At 33.8% G+C, this 16,797-nt stretch overlaps 1 protein-coding gene across 1 annotated transcript in view; it reads right to left on the reverse strand.

Annotated features, from left to right (window-relative positions):
• LOC118184662 (glutamate receptor ionotropic, NMDA 2B-like) overlaps positions 1-16,797 on the reverse strand; it is a 620,775-nt gene that overhangs the window by 34,277 nt on the left and 569,701 nt on the right. Inside the window, exon 5 of the mRNA XM_085824503.1 lies at positions 11,670-11,923. Coding sequence (XP_085680629.1) covers positions 11,670-11,923 — 254 coding nt within the window. The remainder of the gene's footprint in view (positions 1-11,669; positions 11,924-16,797) is intronic.

Here is a 16,797-nt window from a genome sequence, read left to right on the forward strand (position 1 = left end):
GATTTTTCACCCAATATTTTTAATCAAGTAGTTAAAAAACATTCTCATCTCAACACATCAAAGGCACACTCTCGCTTTAGGAGATTATGAGAATTGTGTTGTCATTACTTTCTTTCCATTCTTTGGCTATAAAAATTGCACGTATTTTACAGAAATTTAATTTTCGGTCCTTTTTTTACCTATCAATAAAATTCCCATGTTCATACTTAAAGGCCTGATTCCGGATATGATTTTCTGGGGTATTTATAGGTTTTCTTACCAATGTGTTTTAATTTACATTGGCGAAACAAAGAGAGACTTAAAATTTCGCAATAAAAAATTTGAGGCCTATGTTAGGCAAAGGGAAACAGAGAACTCCTCTGTTTCTCAGGTCTGCTGGTCAGAAAATCAGATTTTCCATGTTTGGGCAACCAAAATTATTCAATTATTCAAAAAACATCTTTTATTGGTGAATTAGATTTTCTAGAGGATTTTCGCATTAAAAAATCTTTCGGTTCAAATTAAGGTCCTTTAAGGAAATTGTGTTACTTTTGTGTAATTTGAAGAAAAAGGCTAGAGGACGCTGTTGCTCGCTTAGTTGTAAGAGAATAAAATTTGTTCATGTCGAAGACGGCGGCCTAAGAATACGCTCTGTATATAGTAATTAAAATATTGTTAAAAATGTAAAAGTGTTAAAATTAGTAAACCCACTGAACCACCATCATCTGATTTGAAAGATGCACAAAATATTAGATGGTGCATCGGTGGTTCAGTGGTAGAATGCTCGCCTGCCACGCGGGCGGCCCGGGTTCGACAATTTTAAGGTAGCTCAGAAACGATTCGCAAACCTTCACAATAAACTAAATAAAACTCCGGAGATTTTTCAGGAATATAAAAATATAATTGAGAACCAGATATTAGAAGAATTGTGGAGGAATGTCCGAATAATGATACAAATTTGGGATATTTTATGCCTCACCGAGCAGTGATGCGACCTAGTGAAACTACTAAGGTAAGAATTGTGTACGATGCTAGCTCAAGGACAGAGGACACGAATTCGTTAAATGACTGCCTTGAATCGGGACCTAATCTAAATCCAAATATACTAGACGTTATGTTAAATTTTTGTAAGTTTAAGATAGCGTTTAGTGGAGACGTTGAAAAAGCCTTTTTGATGACAGGTAAGGTAAAGGTAAAAGTATGGGGGACACCAGCGATGTACCATAGGTCAACTGGTAATGCCTTCCCATACTAACTCTTTGAGAGAAAAAAAAAGGGGGGGTAATTGCAAGTTTTATAAGAATTTGCATAGACTGAAGCTTTTCTAAAGGTCTAAAGTTTGCCTATTGTGGTACATCGTGCAATTCCACAGTACGCCCCGCATCCAGTATTTATTAAAAATAATGGTGTAGGGCATAAGTAGATTACAAAATAGTAGGAATACAATTTGAGATTCACAAGATAAATTGAACATCTGATTTGGTGCAACAAAAATAGGAGATAAACATAATTAATAAACAAATAAACATAATGAGATAATTATAATGATAGGAATTGCTGAAGGTGACAGACAATTTTTAAATTTTCTTTGGTTTAATGAAAATAATGACTCCTTTAAGATTATGCAAATGTGTCGCGTAGCTTTCGGTTTGACTATATCTCCTTTCATTTTGGCCGCCACTATAAAATATCACATTCGAAAATATAAAGATAAAATTCAGGACGGTTTCCAAATGTTAAATTCTTCTGTCTATGTCGACGACCTATATTTTGGAGCAGGAATGGTTGAAGATGCATATCGATTATCTGTAGATGCGGTTAACATATTTAAAATGCTGGAATGAATTTCAGAAAATTAAGAACTAATTCTAAAGCATTAAACGATTTATGGGTCTCAGATGGGATTAAGGAATCAGACAACAAATTAACTAGTGAATCGAATTTCTTAGGCATGATTTGGAATTCCATTGAAGACGATATAAAGTTAAATTTAAAAAATTTAATTGACTTTTCTACTGGAAACGATTTTACTACAAAAAGGAAACTTTTGCAAAGCATCGCCCAAATATACGATCCATTTGGATTTATTGCACCCTTTGTTATTCGGGAGAAAATTATTATGCAAGAAATCTGGTGTTCCGGTTCTGACTGGGATGAGGTCCTTCCTGCAAAGATTAAGGACAAATTCAACATTTGGCGGGAGAAACTTAATGATTTAACTGAAATATCGATACAGCGAAATTTCTTTGATGACGATTCAATGAATATAAGCCTTCACCTATTTTCGGACGCTTGTCCTAAAGCATATGGGGCCATCGCATATTTCAGATATTGTACGAGTGATTCTAAAATTAAAACTTCCTTTATCATGTCAAAATGCAGGGTTGCATCTTTAAGAGCAATCACTCTTCCTCGTTTAGATTTAATGGCAGCACTCGTGGCTGCTCGAATGTATAAATATTTGAAAAAATTGTTTGGTGATTTAATTGAGGATGTTTATTTTTGGAGTGATTCCGAAATCGCCATTACTTGGATTAAAGGTTCGCCAAACAATTGGAAACCATTTATCGCCAATCGTGTTACAGAAATACAGAGTATATGCAACAAAAAATTGTGGAACCACTGCGAAGGAAAACAAAATCCTTCCGATTTACTAACTCGAGGAATTAGTGCTCAGTCACTAGTTAAGAATGATCTGTGGTAGCATGGGCCACACTGGTTACGTTTTCCTACTGAAAACTTTCCAAAACAAAAGAAATTAAAACCAAATTCAGAATCGTTGGAGTTAAGAAAAAATATTATATTGACTGCACCTGTAATTAACAATGAATCCCCAATTTTGCATATAGAAAAATTCAGTTCTTTAGGAAAATTACTTCGAATTACTGCCTATGTATTTAAATTTATTGGGAGGCTTCGGAAAAGGTCTACAGGGAATGGACCTTTAAGTGCTTTTGAGATTAAAGCAGCTGAACATTATTGGGTAAAAATTAACGCAACGAGAATCGTATCAAGCGGAAATAATTAAGTTATCAAATAAAAATCAATTCTCGATTCTTACATCTACTCCCTTAATCCAACGCTTGATGAGGAGGGAATTCTTCGGTTGAAAGGTCGCATTCAATTTAAAACATCCTATTCTATTACCCTCAAAATGCGAGTTTACCGAGTTGCTCATCATGGACTCGCATGAAAGGGTATTCCATGCTGGAGTTAATTCGACAATAACTCAGATCAGAGACAAATATTGGATCATTAAGGGAAGACAGCGTGTTAAGACTATCATCAGAAAATGTGTGATATGCAAACGATATAGTGCTCGTCCTGGGGTACAGGATATCGCTCCACTTCCTCAAGACAGAATCCAAGAGTCGCCTCCATTTGCTGTGACCGGGTTGGACTTCGCCGGTCCATTTTTTACGAAAGACAGGCAAGGTAAAGTTTACATGCTGTTGTTAACGTGTGCGTTCACTCGTGCCTTACATATAGAGATAGTAACTGATCTCAGCACTGGAAGGTTTTTACTAGCTTTCCGAAGATTTTTAGCTCTCCGAGGACTGTGTACCACTGTGTACTCCGATAATGCCAAACTTTTAAAAGAGCTGATAAAGAACTAAAACATATTTTTAAAACTTTGCGTGACTCATCTGTGAAAGAATTTTCTGCTAGAGGCATAAATTGGAAATTTATTATTGAGAGGGGTCCATGGTGGGGAGGGTTTTGGGAGCGTATGGTACGAACCATAAAATCCAGCTTGCGAAAAATTATTGGTCGATCATCCCTTACTGTGAAAGAGTTTGAAATAGTGCTCATTGAAATCGAGGCAATGATTAATTGTAGACCAATTACCTACGTGTTTACCGATCCCAATGAACCTTCTCCACTAACACCCTCTCATTTTCTGGTTGGTAGACGATTGCTATCTCTGCCTGCTAATAAAATAACATCAAATAATTTGATTGGATCAAGAAATTCAATTATTAAACAATATAAATACCATCAAGATATTTTAAATCATTTTTGGAAGCGTTGGAGATCAGAGTATCTTTTTAATTTGAGATCTGCCAATATTTGTCCTCTACACTCTAACGCATCTCAGTTTAAAATCAACGATATTGTCTTGATTCATGACGATAAACATCCCAGAAATCTCTGGACAATAGGTAAAATTTTGGAATTAATGCCAGGCAGAGATGGTAAAATAAGATCTTGCATAATTAAAACACCTACTGCTACCTTTAAAAGGCCTATACAATTGTTATATAATATGGAATCTAACTAATGTTGTATTTTGTATTTTTAGGTTTGATTCTCCTGACCTTGCTGATAGATATCATTTAATGTATTGTAAAATTTTATGTGCTTATAAATATGTATGCATGTTTGTTATATTTAACCATTTATCTAGGATTTATTGTCGAAATATTAATTGAATATTCTAGAATATATTATTGAAAGATGAACTCTCCACCGAGTTCAGGTGGGGAGTGTTGTGTAATTTGAAGAAAAAGGCTGTTGCTCGCTTAGTTGTAAGAGAATAAAGTTTGTTCATGTCGAAGGCGGCGGCCTAAGAATACGCTCTGTATATAGTAATTAAAATATTGTTAAAAATGTAAAAGTGTTAAAATTAGTAAACCCACTGAACCACCATCATCTGATTTGAAAGATGCACAAAATATTAGAGTTACCTTAAAGGCAGAATGTTTCCTTAAAGGCCTTCCTTAAAACAGGAAATTATGATTTAGTTTTCTTGTGTCACCGATAAATGGCGCCAGTAGCTTATCCTTATGTCCAGCCATTTTTATCTTATCAGCCTATTTTATCTCGTTCTTTTGCCATTAGGCAGTTGAGGAAAGTGGTTTTGTAGTTAAACCATAAAACTAGTCCTGCAAAATTTTTTAATTTTACGCTGATTCTTGTTGTTTAACTTCTCCAATAATTGAAAAATTATTTATAGAAATGTTACATAGACGTTTCTAAACAGAACTAATCTTGTTACTTTCAATATAAGAAATTAACACTTTTTTTTGTTAAACGTAGTTTTTATTTTCAAATGTCAAATGATTACTTCTAACTTAAAAGCTAGTTTTATACTCTAATAGCTACGTTCGAAATAACTGAAAGTTAGCATACGCGTTGAGTTTCTGAAATGATCCTTTTAATCTTACTTTAGTATTGGCGAAATAATATTTTGTGGAGAATTTCAAATATAAAGGTAATCTGCAATAAAATTGTAATAATAATTTTATGCACAAAATTAATTACAAATTGATACATATTTACTGCAGTCAGATCTTCTAAAGACGCATTTAAAACTTCAGAATGAACTACGCCAAATTGTTTTTTTACTTTATAGAAAGAAGTTTCACAAAGTAAATCTTAAATTGATGCCGAAATCTACGCATAATAATATACCAAAACAATTTAGAAAGTTTTCAATTTGGAAGCGATCGTAAGAAAAGTTTTCAACTTTAGTTAAAAAATTAAACTGAAGCGTGTTATAATTATTATTACTTACGCATTCCAACATAAGGCACTGTAGGGAAGGGAGAAATGCCTTCATGAAAGATTTTCTAAGGCAAACTGGCTCGTATTAACACTTTACAAGTGGGAAAACCACGAAAACGCCCATGCAGCCAGCCCTTTCGCGGGATTCGAACCTCGGATCCAACTACCAATGTTCAAGGACTTAACCGCTCGTCCACTGGTGGGCCTACTGGATTATGCTAAGGATGTGTTTTTCAACAAACCGAAAACAAGTTGTGGATATATAAGATCCCTGTTTATGATTATAGATATATAACATCTCTGATTATGATTGTAGATATATAACATCTCTGATTATGATTATGGATACATAAGATCTCTGATCTTATATCTCTGGCTTAACGAAGTTTGAAAGAGTTTTGTCAATAAATAGTCAGTTGACAATGTATTTTAATGATTTATATGGATTTCAAATGTTTCGAAATGACCAACGATAGCAAATGCTAAATTTACTTCTTTTGCCATCACGCCTTTGTTATTATGCAGCTATTACAGAGAAAAATATCTTCATTTAGCTTTATTTTATGTAATAGATTTTTATCTCAAATCTCAAAACCTGCGTAATCATCTTTTTATCTTTCTATCTTTATTAAAAAACATCTTTTTACCCTTCGTTATAATTTATTGATCAACATTTTCAGAAGAATTATAACAATTAATTTTTAAACTAAAGATTCGTATATCGTATTTTTGTCAGTTCTAAACTTCTGGATTCGGTACTGTTTTAACTGAAGTATTAGCAAAATTATAAATAAAGGGAATACTTATGGCACATTTAGACAAAAACATTCCGTTTTCTTGGAAATCATTAACTTTCTAAACATTTCTATCTAGAATACATTAATACAGGAGGGATATTAGTGCATCTGATTTCTTTTGCAAAGTCTTTCACAATGCCTTATCGGAAGTTATAGATTTTCCTTTCAAGCTTTACTTTTTCATATCGTCATGGATATTACCTGTCGGATATTATTCGCTATGTAAGGGTAGAGTATTTCCATAGAGTTTTATCGATGAATTATACATGACAACCGCTATTCCATTAAGTTCTCGAGCAAACGGAAATGCTCTGAAAGATATAGCTGTGTAAATAGCGGGCGAAATGGAATAACCAGACTGCATACTGCGAATAAAAACAGTAATATCAATACATGATCGAAAAAGATTTCTTCCTACCTACAACCATGTATAATAAATATGTCGACTGAATTTGTGTGATGTGTTGCGTAACTATTAATTCATTTTCATATTTAAATATTTAAGATATTATATTTATATTACAAAATAATATATTGTTTCTTGCATTTTTAATTAAAAACCAAATATAAATTCAATGCAAAATAAACAAAAACACAATAAATAAAGCAGGAGTTGATTCGGGGTTTAATGCATTAGAAAAATAATGATTTTTTTTAAGTGCTATTTCGTTGGTCGACATATAGTACAATTTAAGTTTGTATTGTTACGAAATGTATAGGCGCGGTAAGATGGCTTCCCCGCAAAGCAGTTTTAGGGTTGCCATAAAATGGCAAAGGAGGACAGGGTTGCCCCATTTGGCGAGAAATCGCCCATTTGGCGGTATACCATGGACGATTGAGAACCTTCTGGAACGAATTCTTACCGGTTTAGCCCAGAATGCTCCCGAACACAAGCCGAAAGCTATATAAACCCTGCTGGTCCGCAGTCAGTCAGTGTGCTTCATCGAGAGGAAGTGTGTCTCTCATCAAGAGTGTGTGAGCCTCGTCTAGCGAGTCAATCCCTGCGGAGTCGATCGAGTTGACAGCCGGACAGCGAGCGCCGAGTGGGTCGTCAAGTCCACTGAAGGAGTCTGTTAGTGTATCGCAGTTAGTGCATCGTCGAGAGAGCGTGTGGAGCTCCGGGAAAGACTGAACCGAAGAGTCAGGAGCTGTGCTCGTGTGTCGTCGAGTGCATCGCGAGTTGTAGCGTGGAGAGTCTCGAGAGTACGTAGAGTTCCGAGAACGACCAAGCAGAGTCGGGAGCTGTACTCCGGAAAGCAGAGTCGGGTGCTTTGCAGGAAGCTGTCTCCACCGTGATAGCCTGATAACCTGAAGGCTGTGTCGCCGATTGTTCCAGCGTGTTTATAATAGATCTTCGACGACTGTAAGACGTGTTTCGGAGCTGTCCTGTTAATACTAGCTAATAAAGTGGGTTTCGATACTTCATCCAGTGTCGTCGTTATTCACTCCAAATCTACGAACCCCGTACGGACGTGAAGTAAGAAAATAACGCAACAGCTGGTGTCAGAAGAATAGGAAAAACGTAACAGTATGTTTATTATATTCCGGTTTACTTGGAATATAAATACGAAAACCTCATTTACATAACTATTCTTTTTACTTCCTTGACATTATTTCCTAAAAAGGCAACAGACAATGTTTTTCTGTAAAGAATTTTTTAAAAGAATTTTATTTATTTTTTATCTATTTAATTATTATTTATTTTTATCTATTTTTTATTTGTTTTTTATCTATTTTTTATTATTTTTTTATCTATTTTTTTATTTATTTTTTATCTATTTTTTTATTTATTTTTTATCTATTTTTTTATCTTATATCTATCCAAACCTATCACTTGCCTGTTCAGAATTGGCCACTCCTAAAGCCAAAATTGGTACCATTTGATTATGTAGGCAGCTAATAGGCGGCCATCGTTGCCTCCTATGAAGGGACGAACAGTTACAACCATGCCTTCTCCTGGATTTGAACCCATGCCATTCGGTATTTAACCTTACACCTAACCACGATACCGCCTAGGCGGGCTTCTCCAGAGAAATGCAGTACTAAATATTTTCAAATATCGAAGTAGTTTGCGTTTATGAAATGGACGAAAGATATTTCTAACGAGTATGATATTCTGATGCTTAACTGCCTACTAGCTAGGTGAACTGTACATGTGAACGTTAAATCCAATGTATCAGATTTATATGAAATGTAATTAATAAATATTCTTACTAAATCTTCAGAAATGTAATTAAATTGAACAAAATTTATAATCACATTTGTCCATATTTGCAACAATTTTGTTTTCTTTTTTTAACTATAATCAACTATAATTAATTTTTAACTATAATTAGTTAATAAATTTTACTTTAATCTGAGAGTACAGTTTCAGATTAATTATATTGTGGAATCAAAATTTCTTACTTAGAAAGTTGTTCGGTATGGAATAAGAAAAGGTTTTGAGTAAACACAGTGTATGATGGGGGAACGTATCAAATTAAAGATTATTTCTCATAACACAGCTGATGCTTTTAAAAATATAAATAAAATAAAGGTATGTATAAGTATAGTCTATACGCTTCTATTCAATATCTCTCATCAATAGCACATTGATTAAACCTCTTTCTTCTTCAAAATAGCAGAAAAAGTTTAATTGGAAAAGAACTTGTGAAAGGAAAATTATGCAGAGTGCTGAGAGAAATATAAGTTGCTTTAACATTTTTCATTTAATTTTTGCTACTTCTTTTCAAAGATACTCTCAAATCTTTTTTTTTTTTTTTTTTTTTTTTTTTTTCGGAATTTATATCAGCTACTTCTGAGTAAGAAATAAATAATAGCCTTATTACAGACAAATAAAAGAGATGCTATATTTATTTAATTCTGCGTTCTTATGGACCAATTAAAATGACTACCATGGCAACAGAAGATATTTAGATAAGGAGCAACAAACTGAGAAAAAATTGACAAAATCTTTATCAGAACTTCTGCATGATATCGTTACATCTTCTCATTCTAGTAGTTGGAAATTTTTATTTTTTAATGGTATAACTATGTTTTTACTCATTTACATGCATCGTCATCTGTGATAGCAAACATTATTAGTTGCGTTTTGAAAATAGCTCACTCATTGCAACCAAAACAATTGTTGCCTTATCCGTTGTAAGAAATTTAATTATTCAAAATATAAATTTTGTTTCATTATATTTTAGATAATAAAAATGTGAAGGAAAATCTTGTCCAATAATTCATTTTAATGATATATCGTTGTTTTGGTAAAATGAAAAGAAAATGTCCCATAATTATTAAACCCTAAAATAGAAAATATAGATGTCTAAATTGTTTTTTATAATTCATGAAAGCTACTGAAACAGCTGCCTCGTAAAATACTAAATTTCCTATTTGCACTGCAAATTGTTATAAGAACTCAAACTATGTAAATTGAAGTTCGTGTCACATTGAACTCCGATAGTATACTTTTATTCCATTCTTTCTGCTCGTAAACCTTATCTATCTTTAAGTAGCTTCAGAGTGAGAAATTTGATTTTTGCATGAGACAGAGAAATCAATGAACTTCTTCGATTTCCTGACTCCCTTTTAAAGTTCTATACTTGGAATTTGAAAAAGCAATGTGAATTTTTTGTTGCTTTAAGGGGTATCAGCAACGCTTATACCGATAATGTTAAATTGGCCATTTTCGATGTGCCTTCTCTCAAAATTTGATGTAGATACACGCTTGAAAGTTTTTGTGTAATTAAAGTATGCCTATCCGATTATACTGAAATGAGCTTTGAAACATTTTGAATTTTAGAGTAATTTACAGAATATTTTGTTAGGCATAGTAAAATTTAGCACTTTTCTGACACAAAAACATTTTGTAATTTTTTTTCTCAGTTTATCACAAAAAGATCATATCAGTAAATATTAGGAAACCTAACAAATAAACCATAAAAATTTTAGATACCTGTGAGCAGTAGTTTCTGAGAAAAGGTACATCGAGTACAAAATTAAGTTTGGAGAAAAAACGCTTTTTTGTGTGAAAACCATCATTGATCAAAGCATTCGATGAAAAATTAAAACTAGATTTTTTACAGTTCTAATTTTCATAGAGATTAAAGAATGGTATTTTTAGAAAGATAAACGTGTAGAGAATTTGAAAATGCAAAAATCTGAAATCACAATTTTTTTAAAAGTTTTGGGTTCCAACACCCTTAATAATATAGTATTTCTGTAATAATATGAGTAGTTAAGAAGTTATAGGGGAGTAATTTTGAAAAATGAATTGTTGTTCGAATTATCTAAAACTCAAAAAAATATCACACTTTCATTTTACCTCTAATAGACATATCCTGTTAGACGAATACTCAATTATTAAGTAGTAGAAAGGTAATGTGAAATATATTGCTTTACAAAAATGCTGAAAATGGTTATCATTTTCCACAGTTATTACCAAACCCAAAACGCGGCAAATGCTTCTCGATACTTAGCTTAAAATGCTGAGACATCATGCATTGCTGCAGTGAAGTTACTTAAGCAGGTTATATAGAGTGTTAGGACTATTTCTGTAAACTTCGTTCCTCTGGTAACCTCGTTAATAAAACTATGATGTATAGAAATTAGGCAATCGAAGAAGCCGCATGTTTTCAGACGTCAAGAGAGTTTCGAAGAACTCCAAAAGCAGCTCCGTTGTTTGAATCGATACATAATATATATAGATACATGATATATATAAGATCGATACATGATATATATAAGATCGATATATGATATACTGTTTAGCTAAAATCAACATTTACATTAAAGCACTTCCTTTGTCTAGTTCAACGTATGATAAATAGCGTAGGCATGCTAAAATCAACAAGTACATTGTACATTTTTAGGTATGGCCTAAGTTTTTCGATGATGTCGGCATAACGAAATGCAACAGCTGGACGTAAAGACAATAATTCATCTCCTAAAAATTGCAATAGTCAATAATTCATCTCCTAAATATTGCATTTCTCATTTTTATTATTTGAGTGTAAAGTTGCTCCTCATATTATGAGAATGAATTTTGATGCCTGTTATGAATGAACCTGTTATGCCTGTTAGTTGAAGGTCCCAAAATATGTCTTCTTATGTAAATTAAAAGTAATGTAAATGATGTCTCGTCGTACCATTTAACAGAAAAATGATTATGGATTCACTGATAATTCTTTTTTACAATATTTTATTTCAACAGTCACGTTCATAAATTTCAAGAACAATCATGTCGTGTAATAATTAAATGTCAAAAAACAAATTGTTTTAAATTATGTCGTGCCTTAGAATACTTTACACTTTCAAGCGATACACAAATCAAATTTGGTACAAAATAAAAGACTGCTTGCTATGAAAAAGAAAATATAGATATCTCATGACTGTTACCTAGCATTCCTATGGGAAACTGGAGGAAAATGGAACTATCCAGAATAGTGCCCACTACGGTCTGTGATGCTATCCAGACGTAGTTTTTACTAGTCAGTCCTAAATCCGTAGCTGCTGTCATTATTTCCTTAGCTTGGTCCCTTGTAGCAAAAAGAAGCATAATCCTTGCTTCACTGTCTGCTAAATCCTCAAGTTCATTCCGAATTTCATCTTTATTTTTTCCTTTTAAGGTAACGATATCCACTATTGTAAATCTGTAAAAACGTAAAGTAAAAAAAATTATATTAAATATATGAAACATTATAAAGGTATTTTATATATTTTGTAGCATATATTTTCATACACATTACACTATACAAAAAGTCTTAAACTAATAATATTAGAATGAAATTTAATTTGAAAAGCTATATAATGTAAAAAACGTTTAATGTTTTAAAACGGATTGTTAGTTAAATTGATATACAAAGTAGAATTAGAAGCGAAACTTGTCAACGTAAAAGATTAAATTTAGGGGAAAAACAGCTTTAAATTGGAGTTGATTTTGAATAAACTCGAGGGAGACGGAAATTTGAAGGAACTTTATCAAAACATTTTTGCTGCATGATCCCTCTCAAAATTAATAAGTTTCGAATTTTGTTTAAAATCTGAGCCAGTTTAAGATGCGTTCATTACCTAATTTTAAAAAGGTGCACGAAATGTTAACAAAAATTTAAAAAAAAAAAAAAAAAAAGTATCTAAAAGTCCTCAGTTTTACATTAAGCTCAAAAGGCCATTTTTTAACGTTTCATGTGTTATTTTTGTTTATTAAATATTCTTTATTCTTAAACCACATAAAAATCAATTCAAGACTAATATCACAAACTATTTAAAAACAACATATATTTAGAATTTTCGATAGACAGTCTCGCGCACTGGAGATAAAAGAGTTTCTTTTTTCCCTTTCACTCTTGCCATAACTCGCTTTGAAATCGTTGGTTTTGTAAATCGAAAATTCGTTACAGATTTGCAAAGTATGAAATAGATAATAAAACGAATTCGAAATAAGAATTTCGGGCTTCCAGGCGCATGCGGGTGGAGAATTATGTTATTCAAAATTTGATGGTCCTAGGTACCGTCGTTTTTTCACGATCTGAGAAAGCAGATTTTTCGTTATTTAACTTCTTTAAATATAATACAGGGCGATAATATTTAGTGGCAAAAATTTAAAAAGTGATACACCGTTTATAGTGAACCGACGCAAAATGTTGTTTCGAGACTAAGTCCTGCTGAGCTAACGTTCCTTTGGGCTAAAAATACATGATTAAGTTGTATTTAGTCATAAGTTCATCCTTCCAAGTTAAAAAAGATAATCAAATGGTGTAGATTATAAGTACAATAATTTTGGACACATTAAACCTTTCAGTAAAAAATACGCGAAATTTAAGTGTGTTACCAGCTAAGTATGAAAAAGTTGAAACATCTATCTATCTATATATATATATTTTACATCTATATATATATATATATATATATATATATATAGATGTAAAATATAAAAAAAAATACGATGGCTTTGCTCTTTGCGAGCCAGCAACCATTAATTAATTTTCTGCAATTCAGGATCGTCCCCTCACCCAGTACCTTCTAGAACATTCGCACCTATTACATAACCTCCTCATATAAATGCTGCGTCATAAGTTTTTCTACATTTTTACACTCCTGATATTCTAGATATCATTTTGTCTAATACAGGAATTAATAGGGTGCTGGAGGTTCGAGACGACTTAAGCTCTGATCATACTCCTGTGATTGCTACACTAGGGATCACCAGTATTAATTATACGAATCTTAAGACCCATACCGACTGGAGAATGTACCACAATGTTGTGAAAGTGAGGCTCCCTAAATTAGGTGCTATGAAAAGCCCTTCTGATATTGACAAGGAGATTGATAAGTTTACTACATGTCTTAATGACTCTTTCTATGAGGCCACCAAGGTTACTCAAAGGTCTTGTAAAATCGCTAAGATTCCAAGGTACATAAAATCTCTCATAGCCGAAAGAAACAGATTGCGAAAGAGGTATAATATCACCCGGGACCCAATTATTAAAACGGAGTTAAATAGGATCAGTAAGCATGTTAAACTTGAAATGCATAAATTAAAGTGTGAGGCTTGGAATGATAAAATGGAGGAGTTAAACTTAGACAGTGATGCCTTCTGGCAGTTTACAAAAATGTTAAAGAGGACGCATCAGTGTGATAGGCCAATTATTGCCAACGGCGTGACTGCTTATTCAGATACTGACAAATGTCAGATTTTCGCTTCACATCTTGAAAAGCAGTTTTCTCCCAATCAGACACCTCGTAATATTCACTTTGAGACCCAAGTCAGAATGAAAATAGAAGAATGGCTAAGTGCTCCCACGGTTTTAAATGCCGATGGTTTAACTAATCCAAGAGAAGTTACGGATATTATCTCCAAATTGAACCCCAAGAAAGCCCCAGGTATTGATGGAGTTACAAATTTAATGATCAGGAACCTTCCGCGCGGTGGAATCACAAGACTTTCCAGCATTTTTAATATATGCATTAAGTTATGCTACTTCCCGGACTGCTGGAAGTACGCAAAAGTTTTCCTACTACCGAAGCCTGGAAAGACATCACTAGGGCGGAGAATCACAGGCCCATAAGCTTGCTCTCTAATATACGCAATATCTTTGAGCGAATAATTTTAAGGAAATTCCAGCCTTATTTACAGGTACTTCCGGAAGATCAGTACGGATTTAGGAGCGAACTTAGCACTTCTAAACAACTGATTAGGCTTGTGGAATTTATCGGCTCTGCTCTGCATCATAAGAGTTGTACTGCAGTGCTCATGCTGGACGTGGCCAAAGCATTTGACCGTGTCTGGCATGAGGGCTTAATATATAAATTGATAATGATGAATTTACCTAGAGAACTGATCTTACTCACCAGATCTTATATTGCAAATCGTTACTTTACTGTTAGCTGCAAGCAAAGTCATTCTGGATACAAAACTTTCGCTGCAGGCGTCCCCCAGGGGTCCTGTCTTGGCCCAGTACTCTATCTTTTCTATGCGCTGATTTCCCGCGGGATAAACTCAACAGAAATACATTGCTGGCCTGCTATGCGGATGACACCGCTGTAGCGGTCAGATCTATTCAGCCTAACAGGGCAATTTCTGTTATGCAGGATATAATTATGGACATTGAGGAGTGGTGCTCCAGGTGGAAGATTTCCATCAATGCGGCTAAATCACAGCTACTTTTTGTTAGAAGGAAGAAAATACTGGTCTCAGTTCAGCCACTTTACCTATTCGGCCAACGTGTCCCGATGGTAAACAAGGCCAAGTATTTAGGTGTTTACTTGAATCGAAGACTCACGTGGAGTACGCATGTCAATTACATTGCAAACAAGACTAGAGGAATTGCTCAAGAATTACAGGTACTTCTAGGGCGCAGCTCGCAGTTAGATCTGAGAAGGAAAAGACAGATTTATATTTCCATTTTAAGACCAATTATGTGTTATGCGTCCCCTGTCTGGGCGACTGCTACGAGCTCAGATATCAACAAATTGCAGGTGACTCAAAACACAATCTTACGCACCATTACAAGAGCGCATTTTTACATCCGTAACAAACTCCTGCACGATGATTTACAAGTTGAATATATTGACAAATATCTGCAAAAACTTAACAGCAAGTTCTTTGACAAAGGTTTGAATTGCAGTAAAGTAAACTTTAATGCTGTACTGAACTATGTCTGCATTCCTGAGGACTACAATATCAGGCCTTTCACGGCTCACAGAATGAGGGATCACAATTTTGTCACTTAACCCACTCGTTTTTAAATATGTAAATAACACATTTTTATGCGTGCATTACTTCACTTTCATTTGTTTATTACATGTTCAACACTGTATCCTATGCACATTTCATGTATTTTCATTTCTTTTGGATCTTCATAGCTCCATACACGTGATTATTACTCTTGTCTCAGGGGTGAGAGTTAAGTTACTTTGATAATTGGACTTTGTCACTATGGCCGATGGGCCCTCTTTTCCTTACCCGCTCCGATTTCCCGGCTGGGAACTAGCTGATAGTTGACATTCTGATTGTCCTTAGGGGATTAGATCAATATAGCTTATTAAAGCCCAACTCGGCTAATATAAGCATAAGCAATTAGCATTTAAGCATTCTACATTTTTCTAGAAGCTACTCTGTTACATAACCTTTCATATAAATGCTGCGTCATAAGTTCTCCTACACAGATGCCTTCTCGCCTTCGTTCTGCTAACGCTTCCGCTATGCTCCTCTTTCTTTGTTAGAACGTTATGACGTATTAAAGTTTAAAGTCAGTCGTATATAATAGTTTAATTACTGAATAAGTTATTTGATTAACTTCATCTGGAAAAAGTCATCTGCTATAAATTAAAATAAAGATATGCTTGCTGTTAAAAGTGAAAATTCCTGATTCGTCATTTTTCTCCGTGTTTCAATCACCCCAGCTTCGTTAACCATTTGCCAGAACGTGAAATGGAATAGCCTCACCATTCGCCCACGATGTGTTGGAATAACTGAAAACATTACAGTTATTAATTAGTCGACAGGATTTATCCTCTACGTGGGAAAAAAGCTCCTGGATTTATTTATAACGCGCTTCTAAATTCAACAGTGGGTCAAGGACAGTGTGTGATCGTCTGATGCTTGTGCTTCTTTTCCGGCGATTCTTAAGTGCTTTCCCTCGTCTCCAAAGTTATGCGTTTTATCAAGTGCTTCTAAAGTGATTGATTTTAGTGTTCAAATTGATGTGTAAGCGAACTCTTAAATTCAAGATTTTGTGATTGGAATGCTAACACGCTCAAAAACGACAAAAATTTCAACTGATAAGCAAGAATCCGTAGCTATTGTGGATACAGTGAAATTTCAATTCCGTATTTTTGACGGCACAAGTACAAATTTTCCAATAAGCAAATATCTTCTATTGTTTGAAGAGAAATGTGCCGCAAAGTACATTCCAGAAAAGGAAAAGAAATTTGTTTTCTCAGAGTGTATTAGAGGAGAGGCTTTAGCCCTCTATTTACGTGATTGTTTAGATAAAGACTGGAACAACATAAAGGATATTTTCGA

The sequence above is a fragment of the Stegodyphus dumicola genome, chromosome 9 (genome assembly GCF_044657685.1).
Source record: "Stegodyphus dumicola isolate Sdum_Otavi_A_Nest chromosome 9, ASM4465768v1".
In the NCBI taxonomy this organism is placed as follows: domain Eukaryota; kingdom Metazoa; phylum Arthropoda; class Arachnida; order Araneae; family Eresidae; genus Stegodyphus; species Stegodyphus dumicola.